Source organism: Cyprinodon variegatus, unplaced genomic scaffold (assembly GCF_000732505.1).
Source record: "Cyprinodon variegatus isolate N-32 unplaced genomic scaffold, C_variegatus-1.0 Scaffold157, whole genome shotgun sequence".
NCBI lineage: Eukaryota > Metazoa > Chordata > Actinopteri > Cyprinodontiformes > Cyprinodontidae > Cyprinodon > Cyprinodon variegatus.
Window position 1 is genome coordinate 495,953 of NW_015150610.1, and position 12,088 is coordinate 508,040.

The 12,088-nt window shown below is 36.7% G+C and overlaps 1 protein-coding gene across 1 annotated transcript in view; it reads left to right on the plus strand.

Annotated features, from left to right (window-relative positions):
* frmpd2 (FERM and PDZ domain containing 2) overlaps positions 1-8,042 on the plus strand; it is a 42,770-nt gene extending 34,728 nt beyond the window's left edge. The window contains exons 43-47 of the mRNA XM_015377655.1: positions 957-1,047; positions 3,956-4,290; positions 4,376-4,591; positions 4,882-4,944; positions 5,037-8,042. Of these exons, the coding sequence (XP_015233141.1) occupies positions 957-1,047; positions 3,956-4,290; positions 4,376-4,591; positions 4,882-4,944; positions 5,037-5,147 (816 nt within the window). The 3' untranslated portion in view covers positions 5,148-8,042. The remainder of the gene's footprint in view (positions 1-956; positions 1,048-3,955; positions 4,291-4,375; positions 4,592-4,881; positions 4,945-5,036) is intronic.
* The last annotated feature ends 4,046 nt before the right edge of the window (positions 8,043-12,088 follow it).

Sequence of the window (12,088 nt, forward strand, 5' to 3'; positions counted from 1 at the left end):
ATAGATAGATAGATAGATAGATAGATAGATGTTCAGCAAATAAACATACTTTAAAAGCGTTGGATATTTATCCAACGCTCGGACCAGTATTCAAGGTGAGATAGATAGTGGGAAAGTTCAAAATGTATATTAAAACAAGACATAAAACAGAAGCGGGGAGCTGTGGATCTGCGGTCCACAGCAGCTGCAGTGGGGGGGCGGGGCACTACTCAAACACTGACACTCTGGAAGGAGAAACACAGGTAAGTGACCACGATTATCTGACCGGAGATGATTATCCATGTGAGTCACTTACCTGGTTTAACAGCTCAGTCGGTCCTCTCCGAGGAAGGCAGGATCCAGCCCACGGACTGCCAAACGAGCTGCGGCACAGAGCTGCCCAGAGTGTCCCCGATGCAGCAACCTCAGTGAGCAGGCAGGAATCCGATCCAGGTCAGGGATACAGATCAGAGGGGAACATGGTCAGGGGTTCCAATCAACATAGGAAGAGACATATCTGGGGTTCCAGGAATCCACAGTGTGAAGGCAGGTTCAGAGTTCCATGAGTCCAGCAGTGAGCTCAGACAGACATCCACAGATGCCGACACGCAGACTCAGTGGTTGAGGGACAGAGACAAGACATGGTCTGGGATAAATGCGAAACTTTAAACCTGGGAGCCAGGACACGATCAGAAGATGACAAAACAAACACTAAACCCTCTCAACCCACTGGCCTCCGGGGACAGGGACATGAACCTTGGACTACCTAAAACTAACAAAAAACATCAAACAATGATCTGGCCCTGATAGCTGGGCTGAGCCGAATATAAAGCAACAGACGCAGGTGGATAAGATGAGCAATGATTAGGTACAGGCCAGAGTCAGGCAGGAGAATGAAGTTAATTATTAAGGTCAGCTATCAGGACAGATCATGACATTTACTCTATCATTGTTTGCTATTTGTGTGTTAACTTTAGGCTTTGGAGCACTTGAAGCCGTCTGACAACTGCTTGGTTGCAAAAGCACCTGAGAACAGGGACAAGAATCGCTACAGAGACATCTTACCCTGTAAGACGACTTCCTTTGCTTAAATAACAGAATGTAATGTGGTTGTGTTGTTTTCATTATTGAGATTACATCTGTTAGCTCTTCTGTAAAAGTTGTGTAACAGAAAATCTGGACATGCAAAAAAGGTATTATTAGAGCATTTGTTTTAAAAAAAAAACAAGCATTCAAATTATCTTTTGCTGCTGCAGCATAATCTCATAATCTTCTTAAAAAAGGCCTTACATTAAAATGGGTAGCGTTACAATTATTGATACTCATAAAAAAAGCTTGTTAAATGATTTCAGCAAAAGATATTTTTTCAACCTTTTATTCACCCCTTAGCATTGCTTAATAATGCTTAAGTGACCTGTGCTAACTTTCAAGTTCTTCTCATAAAAGCCAGCATTCTGTGGTTCTGAAATATGTATGCTCCACTCCTAAATTCATTTATCTGCAAGAATATTGGAGATGTTGTACTGTAATACTAGGACAGGTTAAACAAAAAAAAATATTGCATAGGACTGGTTTGTCATATGGCTGCTTAAAAATGACTCAAATCTTAACATTTATGGTTTATTGTTAAAAAAGATCCCTATTAGATAAATCGCAGGCTACTCCTCCTTGTCCTGTGACTCCCTAGTAAATTTGTAAATCCAAGTGTTCACATTGTTCACAAGTAATTCCACAACAGTTTTGAAATTGCTCTCTTGCAGAAGTTGCATGAAAACATCCCTTTGTTGACTCATTAGACCTTGCACCTGTGAGAGCAACGTCCGCTCCATTTCTTTGGTTGCTGCTTTGGTCATTCTTAGGTGGCATGTTGTGCTGAGATCCTCTGCAAGGAAATCCTAAGGCTTCAGCGGATGAAGCAGGCCGAGATAGTATCCACCAAAAATCTCAAACTATGAATATCATCCACTGCTTTTTACCACGTTTCTTATAAAATATAATGTCAGAGTTAATATTTTTTTTTTTATTAGTTGAGATAAAACTGCTCTCTTACTGTAGGCTGATTGCCAAAGAACGAAAGCAGTCCCATCAATCCCTGCCTGTAGGGTATCCCACTCATCGCCAGCCCTTGAAACTTTCTGTCTATGCTGTAATCCGTATCCATTTACTGCTTTAGTAATTTCAGCACATCTTACCACCTATATGAATACCAATAATTTAGTGATACTACACACTTAGTGATCATTTATGATTTTGTGATACAAGAACACTTTTCTTTCAGCCTTTATTTGAAAGAATTTCCTTGGGCACTACTGGAAATAGCTTGCTTGTTATTTGCCAAAAATCTGCATAGAAATAAATAAGTAATCATCCAGATTTATATCTTTGGATTAAGGACATTGCACAATCATTTTAGAAATTATTGGGAGTATATGGAAAAAAATAAAAACTTAATCTTTTATTTTTGATTAATTTTAAAAATCTTAGCCTTCTAGAATTATCTATGAAAGGTGAAATAATAAAACGCAGGGATGTGTTTGAGACATGCACAGAAGGATTTTCTTTTAGCACTCTAACTACATGTGTATGTTGAGGGGGGAGGTTAGGGCTCAGCCCTAAGATGAATGAATATGATAAAAGGAAAAGTTACTCCCATTTGAATTAAAGCTCAGCTTGCTTGCCATATCGTTAACAAGTGAAGAAAATAGAGACGTAATGTTTAGATTCACTGTGTGGAAATATTTGTTCAAGAAACACATATTTCTAGATTTTATTTGTTTTATTTTTTATCTCATTTTTGACCACACAGGCAGAAGGTTTGGGGCATTCTAACTTCCATTGGTGCATGACCCCTCCCTTCATTAGAAGCTTCTATCACCCACTGTAGAGATGGTGAAGCGATGCTGATGGATAGAACCGTTTTTATACTTATTCTGGCTGTAGGCCTATGCATGCATGCACTACCATGCCTACAGAGCAGTGTGGAGCACCACTGTTCCAGTAAATCTCATACTGGAGTTTATTAAACTTAGAAGAAGAAAAAAGTTAAACAGGAAAACAATCACTACCATTCACCAATAGGTGGTGCTATGGCTGAGATGAATAATTGGTAGCTAATACTGAAGGAACAAACACTGAATCCTTAAATGATTGTCTTTTAATATAAGTTTTGCCATTTTTTATCATTTCATTTTACATTTTATCATACATTTTTTCAATTCCCTGTCTAGATGTATAAACAAAGCAAGCTGTCTTAATATTCCTCAATGTTTTTTTTATGGATTTATTCATTTGAGGTAACATTAAATGATTTGGACTATTGCAATGAACAGCCATACCTCAGCATTGCTTGCTTATGAAACAACTTAGCTTAATTTAAATACACTGCAGCCGAGTCAAGAAATTTCATATTAATTTCACTTTAAGAGCTTTTACACAGAGATTTGGTTATCTAAAATATTTCATTTTATACAGCTAGTTGCCTTCGTTTTGAGTATTTTAGATGGAAAATGTTTTCGAGAAAAGGTGCACAGATGTACAAGAAAGATGACAGTGTTGAGGACTGACCTCCTCTGCAGATAAATAGCCTGCTCTATGGTTACACCACTCATCACCCTTACCTTTTTGTAGTTTTATGCTATTTTTAAAATATTGAGTTAATACCACTATTTCAATTATATAGTAGTAAATAGCTTAAAAATACGAAAAAGTCAGGGTGGCAAGTGGTGTAATAATAGTAGACAAGACACTTCATCAGCAGAAGAGGCCAGTTCTCACTTAACAGTCATCTTACTCTCACAAATGTACTGTCAACACATTGTAAAAAAAAAAACGGTTTCAGACTCCAAGCCGAGTAACAACTTTTGAAAGATTTTTCATTGATCTATCTTACTCTCTTCATTCATTTTCTTTTGTGATGCTCCAAATTAAGAATAATTATCAATAATAATCAATAGCTGACTTATCTGTACTTCCGCAGATGATAAAACACGAGTTGCGATTGGAGAAAACCAGGAGTACATCAATGCAAGCTACATCCGCATGCAGGTCGGGGCAGAGGAGTTCTTCTATATATCCTGCCAGGGTCCTCTGCCTTCCACAGTGCAGGCCTTTTGGCAAATGATCTGGGAAAACAAATCAGACATCATTGCCATGATGACACAGGAGGTAGAACGGGGAAGGATCAAATGTCACAAGTATTTGCCAGAGAGTCAAAGCACATTTTTGACGGCTGGTAGGTATCAGCTACACCTTGAGAATCAGCAGTTCCTCCACTACTTCCACATAAAGGTCATTCGCATGGTGGAAACACAGGTGAGAAAAGGGCGTAATGTTCTTAAGTTCTGTGATTAATTGTAGCATTCTTTCAAGACAGAGATTTGACTTTGTGTCATTCCAGACTGGTGAGACACACTTTGTTCACCACCTGAAGTTCACGCATTGGCCGGACCACGGCGTGCCGCAAAGCTCTGAGCAGCTGGTGCGCTTTATCCGTTACATGAGGGCGGTGCATCATGAGGGGCCGATCACCGTTCACTGTAGCGCTGGCATCGGACGGACAGGGGTTCTTATCTGCACCGACATTATTCTGCACCTCATTGAGAATGACTTGCCTGTAAGTGGACCTGAGTTTAATTCATTTATACATAAACAGGATTTGTTTTATACCTAATTTCAACCTTGTTAAGAAAAAGGCTAATGATTTACTTCAAAAAGCTTAGGACATTGCTTCAATGGGAACCCTGAGTGGATGTGCTGTGAATGTTTGCATCCTGCAGACCAGGTCTTCTTTAGAAAAGCTTATAGTTGTACGGATGATTTAATTTTCATATATGTATTTAACCTTTAACTTCCTAACAAAGCACATATCTCTGCTCTAGTTTATAACAGTTAATCTAATTCCAGATTAATGTGAGCGACATCGTGAAAGACATGAGGCTACAGCGGCATGGGATGATTCAAACCAAGGTGGGTGAAAACAGACTCACTAAGGATGAAAGTTTAAAAGTTTATTATGTAGATAAAAACTTGACATACCCTTTGCCTCCTTATTTTTCCAGGAACAGTACCTTTTCTGCTACAAAGTCTGGTTGGAGGTTTTACAGGGCATTTTACAGCTTCAAGGAAACCAGTGGCAACCAGAAAGTCCCAGAGACCAAAAGATCGTTTGAATATTTCCCCCACCAGCTCAGCAACATGTACCTGTAAAGCAAAGGCTGTGAGTGAATGGTCACGGCACAGCAGGCTAATTCACAAGTGGTACTTTCTCCTTTGGGGGTTGTTCCCTTTAGTTAACTATAAAAACTGGTTATGTAATGTCCGTTTGGTTACTATGAAAACGTCGCTTTTTAATTTATTAGTTTTTATTTTTTCCTGCATATGTCTACATGGTGCTTTCATGAGATCAGCTTATTAATTGCCTTCTGTTTTATGTATTTTAGCTTATGTTTTTATATATATTTGCGCATGGAATTCCAACTTCTGTTAATCTTCAGATCTTCAATCTACCAGTAATATCATCTTAATTTTTAGACCTTCATAATTTTCTTTGACACAGAAGTGATATGTATGCATCATGTAACTATTTGATTTAAGTGCATTTGTACCCTGGAGGAGAGAATCAAAACAAAATCTATTGTTTTTTTTACTTCATTTTGAATGAGGAAGTGAGAAGAACCAAGTGCCTTGGAGAGACACGCCCCTCTTGCTTAACGATAAACCCATACCACTTGTTATAAGTGACCAGGGGCAAAACTGAACACAGCACCTGGTGGTTAGAGTGAATGTAAAGTTTTCGGCCTGTCCCGTCTGTCTGAGATGAACACTTTGTTAATTCATGCTGGAGGAGGACTTCATCTCATTTTTTAGTTTGTCTTTTAAATTGAAACTACTGAGATGTTCACACACCGCCTATTCTTTTTTTTGTTCTATACAGCACATTGTCACAATGAATCACGTTATCACTACTTGCATTTTCTGATACAGATAAAGAATGATTAATCGTAACAAAAGCTTCAGTGAATTCATAGATTTTTCAAATAACTTTTACTAAAATTTGGATTTTGGTTATAAATAAGGGATCTGGATTTTATTTTGTTAAGTGTAGATTTCATTGTAATTTAGATGATTAGTCAGACTTGTTAAGTGATGACATCCTTTATCTGTATTCAACAGCTATTTTAATATGAACTAAGCCAAAAATGCAAAAAATATGAGGTTTACAAACTTTACATTTTGCCACTTCGGATGTTGTAAGGAGCAAAACAAATTACACCTCTGATTCATGGCTGCTGGTTTGAACCTCAACCTCAGATGTCACTGCTCATGAGCTTTCATTCAGCTGCTAACCCACACTCACCAGCTCTGTATTGCATGCAGACTCAAGAAGTACAGATGTGTTAGCCTGCAGTTTGACTGAACTACTTGAAAACGATCAACATATGGAATGTAAAAATGCAACTATCTCCAAAAGGAAGGAGCATTTAGAATGTCATTTTTCTTATCTTAAAAACATCTTCAAAAGTTTTTGGAGCATGCTGGAAAGTCAGGTGGACCACTTTACTTTTGTCACGTGAGAGGCCAGGCAGAGCAATCAGCCTCTCTAAAGCACATGCAGTGCATTGCAGAACCCTTCACACCCCTTGATCTTTTTCACATTTTGTGACATCACAACTTAAAATGTCGTGTCTTTTATTGGAACTTTATGCAACAAAACAACACAAAAGCAATGTATAATGTGAAGTGGAAGGAAAAGGACATATAACACCATTTATTTTAGTTTTGCTGATAAAGTTGTTTTTTAGTGTGGCATGCATTTTTATGAAACACCTTGGGTCTAGATTTTGTATTCTTGCCTTTCCGCCACTTAAATACGCTTCTATTTTAACTATTTCAATTTAGTTCTACTGTATGTTTAGGATTACTTGAAGACTCCAGTCCACTTAGGTCTTTTTCAGTATTTTTCAGTCTCTAGCAGGTTGATCTGCATTGGCTTAATTTTCTTTCTGATCCTCTGTATTATCTTAAAAAAAAAAAAAAAAATTCTCCTTAGAATGATGCCACCACCACCATAGTTCCCTCTGGTGGCCTGTTGACTGGGATGCCTCTCTGCTTGCATTTTCATTAGCGTTTCATATAAAAGCAAGATTTTTGAAGTGCACAAGAAATAGATGTCCTCTTATGGGAGAGACCTCTAACTGATGTGAATTTGTTCTTTCTGTGCATTCTTCCTCCAAAGTTATCATGCATCTTGTGGCCGTTTATTTGATTGATGCTTTCCATGAGTGACCTGCCAGTTAATGTAGACAGCCTTGTCTTGTAAGGTTGCAGCTGTGCCATATTCTGTCCATCTTCGGATAATGAACTGAACAGTGCTCTGTGAGATATTCGAGACATTACATCATAAGTCAACTTTACTTTATCAGGAGTTTATCCCCTGAGCTGTCCAATGTGTCCTTTAGTCTTTGCTTAGCTGCTCTCTGTTTTCCATTTAACCTCTGATGCTTTCTCAGAACACACAGAGATTAGAATTACATGAGGTGGACTTTCTTTACTCGTACAGTGACTTCTAGATTCAAAAGTTAGGTGTGCTGGAGTTTGTTTAGGGGTACTAGAGTTAAAGTAATGTATGCTTTCAGATTTTCATTTGGACAAAAATCTCAACCAAAAAAAAGCTATATATAATTTACATACATACCTCCATGTTTATATGCTAATTTAATCCATATAATCCAAATCTAATGCTTAGAACTTTGGTAACTTTTACATCTTCTAAAAAAAGTTCAAGGGGTGTAATAAAGCTTTCTGCAGGCAATGCATTTTTCCGAAGTTATGTGCAAGTTTTCTGTCATATGGTGGTATTTTCTTCTGCCCCTGTTCTTGTAAAGAATAAGCAAAAGCACATTTTGCATACATATGGGAAAGTGCATCTTGTACAGTCTAGCAAGTGCTTATGCTAAGGCATTGTGAAATGTGATAATTAATTGCACAACAGCTTATTTATGCTAAATTAAAATCTTGTTACACTTCCAGCCACTATGTAACCAATAACTGAGAACAATGTAATACCTCTCTCTTTAATTAAAAGCTATTCTGAAACTTGTTTGCCTGCGTTTTACCACCCCTTTGCTCGCTTGACTCCCAACACACAACATAACTCAAGTTAAACAACGGAACAAGAGCAGCAGAGTGGATTTTCCCCAACGGCACACAGAGAACAGAGAGCCGGGGGCAGCCCTAAATCTAGTTCCTCTACACCCCCTTTCTCCACATTTACTGCAGGGTATACTCCCTCTTGGGTTTTACTGCAAGGTAAATAAGCTAGTCTCACAGGGGCCTTTTGTGACAGCATGGAAACCCCTGGAAACACATTCCATACTCCGCACACACAAACCTGATGCTGTTGAAGCCATAGAGCTGATTTACTTCCTCACATTTACTCTCCTGTTTATGTCCAGTCCCTCTGTCTTTTTGCATTGCTTGTACCTTACTCCTTTTACAGAACTACACAGTCACCCCGTCATTCTTAATTCTCTACTCCTACCTTGTTATTGTTGGGAGTTATTGCTAGATCAACTAAAGTTATTCAGGGGGTACTCCAATTTCCAGATATATTATTTAATCATAAGTTGAGTCCAAATCACTAGAGAAATTAAGAATTATTGACTTGAAAATATAAAAGGGTAGGATGATTAGTTTAAATCATGTAATCTGAGCTCCTCCTGTTCATCCTCACAATTTAGCAACAGTTGTTCGTAGGACTGGGGAAGTAGTTGTTGATAAAGCTATTAACTGAAGACTCATCCCTCACAGAGGGTGATTTAAAATCCAGGGAAACTTGGAGAAATGAAAGCACATGCTTTCAGTAAATCTTCTTGCTCTCTGTTGGGATTAGCCTTTAACAGTGACATGAGCCTGTTTTCTTTTTCTCTATTTACTGATGAGGAAACAGCACATGACTTATGAGCTGCTGCAAAGCCTACACATCACAGGCTCCATACTGTCATCCTGTACACATGTGGTGCTTCACAGCCTAAACCTGTTCAAATTGTGATATAGAAATTCAGTGTTTCTGTGTGACTGATACAGCTCTATCTTTGCAGTGATACTTTTTTGAAAAGATGGAAAGAAAGGAGGAAGGGATGTGTTTTTCTAGAATATTGTATTTTTCTGGTTGCAACATGCTTTGCAATATACTGTATACAGTAAATACTGTAGATCCAAATATACCTTTTGTGTCTGATATGCTGAAAAGAAATACGTGTTGTCTAACATCCATTGAACAGACTGAGGTAATCCCAACAATATCCTGATGCAGCAAGGCCTAATTATCCATAGCTCCTTTGATGTTCTTTCATATAAATGACAGCTTTCTTCGAAAAGAAATAGTTTAGCAGCAATATTGACAAGATATTTTTAGGGGCTTTAATTATAAAATTTCTCATTGGATGTGGATAAATATTTGTTAGTTAAACCTGGAGGTGTTCTGTTGTCCTTCAGAAGTAAAAGTATTCATTGAAAACAAATGGTTTATCAGCAATACTGGCACCAACTTAGATCAAAGTGATTATGTGTCCTGATTTGTGGGGCTTTAATTTTGGAATTCCACATCAAATGTGGCTTAAACTTTGTGAGTCTACTGTCATTCTGAAATGGAAGACTTAACTGAAAACAAATAGTTTTAGCTTCAATAATAACAGTGACTTCGGTTGAAAACATTGGGCTTTAATTTTGAAATTCTACATCAGTTCTCGATGAGTCACATTTGTAGATGTTCTATTATTATTTCAAAATGCAATAATTCCATGAAAACAAAGTGTCTAGCAGCATATTGACGGCAACTTAGGTCAGAGTCAATCATTCAAGAGATTAATACGTGCTTTAATATTGAAATTCCACATCACATGTGGATGAAACTCAGTGAGTCACATGTGGAGGTGTTCTACTATTATTTCAAAATGGAGCGTTCACTGAAAATAAGTTGGGTAGAAGCAATAATGACAGCAACTTAGGTCGAAGAGATTATAAGTAGAGATTTTGTGTGGGTTAAATTTTGAAATTCCATATTAGATGTGGATGAAACTGTGTTGGTCACATCTGGAGGTGTTTTATTTCCCTTTAGAAACTAAATTATTCACTGCAAACTAATAGTTGTGCAGCGATATTGACATCAACTCGGTGTAGAGATTTTGTGGGGTTTTAATTTTGAAATTTCACATCAGCTATGGACAAAACTTTGTGAGCCACATCTGGAGGTCTTCTACTGTCATTATGAAATGGAAGTGTTAACTGAAAATGAATAGTTTTGCAGCAATATTGCCAGAAACTTAATTTGAAGTGACATCATATTATGTTCTGAAAGTAGATGTGTTTTAGATTCAATGATGATATCAAACAGAGAACACAAGGAAATAGCATTTAGCATCTGGGACGAAAGTTGTATGGTCATTTCATAAGTACCTAGAAATTAATTAAATAATATCTCAATGTCATTGTATTTAACCCTGTAATGCCAAATGTATCGTATTTGATACATAAGTTTTCTGAAATGTTTTGCACCTGACACCTTTTGCATAATTTAATGGTAAAAACTTTGCTCAAAATCCTATTGTACACAATCAGATATACCTGATAACAGCCAGTAGAAGACTACACAAAAAATAATCTTGACTTATCGCATAGTAATAAATTATTAATATCAAAAATGTATTTCTGTTTTTTCTTTTTACATATTTTGTTAAAAGGGCAAATAAGGAATTCAGACAAAAAAAAGTTATTTTCTGTTTTGTTTTATTCTTGGATCAGGCTTTAAAGGGTTAAAGGCTAAAATAGAGATGAGTAGTAATATACCAACCTTCAGAATTTTTTTCAAAGTGAAATAGTAAAATTCCACTTTGTCTATATGTGTTATTCATTTACCTGATAAGCTCAAAAATACATGGTCGCCCTGTCTTGGGTTGAACCACAGATAAAAAAGAATAGCTCATTTACTAAGATTGCCATTTATGCATTTATTTATTGTGTAATCAGTATTATCAAATGTGCCCTGAGATGAAAAAAGTATCCTAAATGATTCCTGGATGTCAAAGAAACCACTATGCTTTAGTAACAAACCCTGGAGTTCTGTGTTATATATATAACAGATTAATAATGATTTGGATCTTCCTGTTCAACGAGATGGAAATAACAAACTTTGTGAAAACTAAAGCATGTTTCCCCACTTTATACCTAACATAAATCCCACTGGGGCCACTTGTTCTCTGAGAAATTGGATACAAAGCTGTTCTTATACACCTTGAACTTAGATGTAGAAAACTTTGGCTCCAATGTGATTCTCTGTTACTGAGGGCAACACTCTTTTTAAGTCGACCCTTTGAGTGGGTTCTTCTTTGACTATAGCTATTTCATGAACACATATAGTCCTTTCAAAAAACAAATTTTTGCCAAAAGTTACTAATTATGACCTTGAATGTTAACAGGATTTATTGTGTGCTTGTTCTAAAGGCTCACCCAGATAATGTCTTTTTCTGATTTTTAATCTCAAAGTAGCTTTTCGAATTGTCCATCATGATGTTTATAGAGAGGATTTGTTGAGAAAGGAAGAGAAACAGCACATGAATTCAATTTTCTGCAAATTACATCCATTAACTAAAGTTTAAAAGATACTTGAAGTAAAAACACAATATGTGCAGAAGTGATATGTGAAGTCCAATAAAAGTAAGAATTAATTTTTTTTATGTGTAAATGGTTTACGCATCAAGAAAGTACTATTAAGGATATACACAGTCATTATCTTACCTTTTAATAGATCACTTTGTCAGAGTCTTTCTTTGAATAAAACAATACATTTAAAAGTTAAAGACAAGTAAAGGTTAACACCTTGCAAAATTTAACAAGTGAAATAGTAGCTAAAGACCTCATGTATGCATTCATATTTATGGACCACAGACTATAGTAGGTGGCCGTCCTTTAAAACAGTTCCAAGAATTGAACATATGTTGACACTAGAATAACCACACATACTGATGGTATTGATGATATTAATTTAAAAGCATTCTAAATATAAGATGCATGGAAAATGGAAAATTGTGCAACATGCCATATAGACAACAAG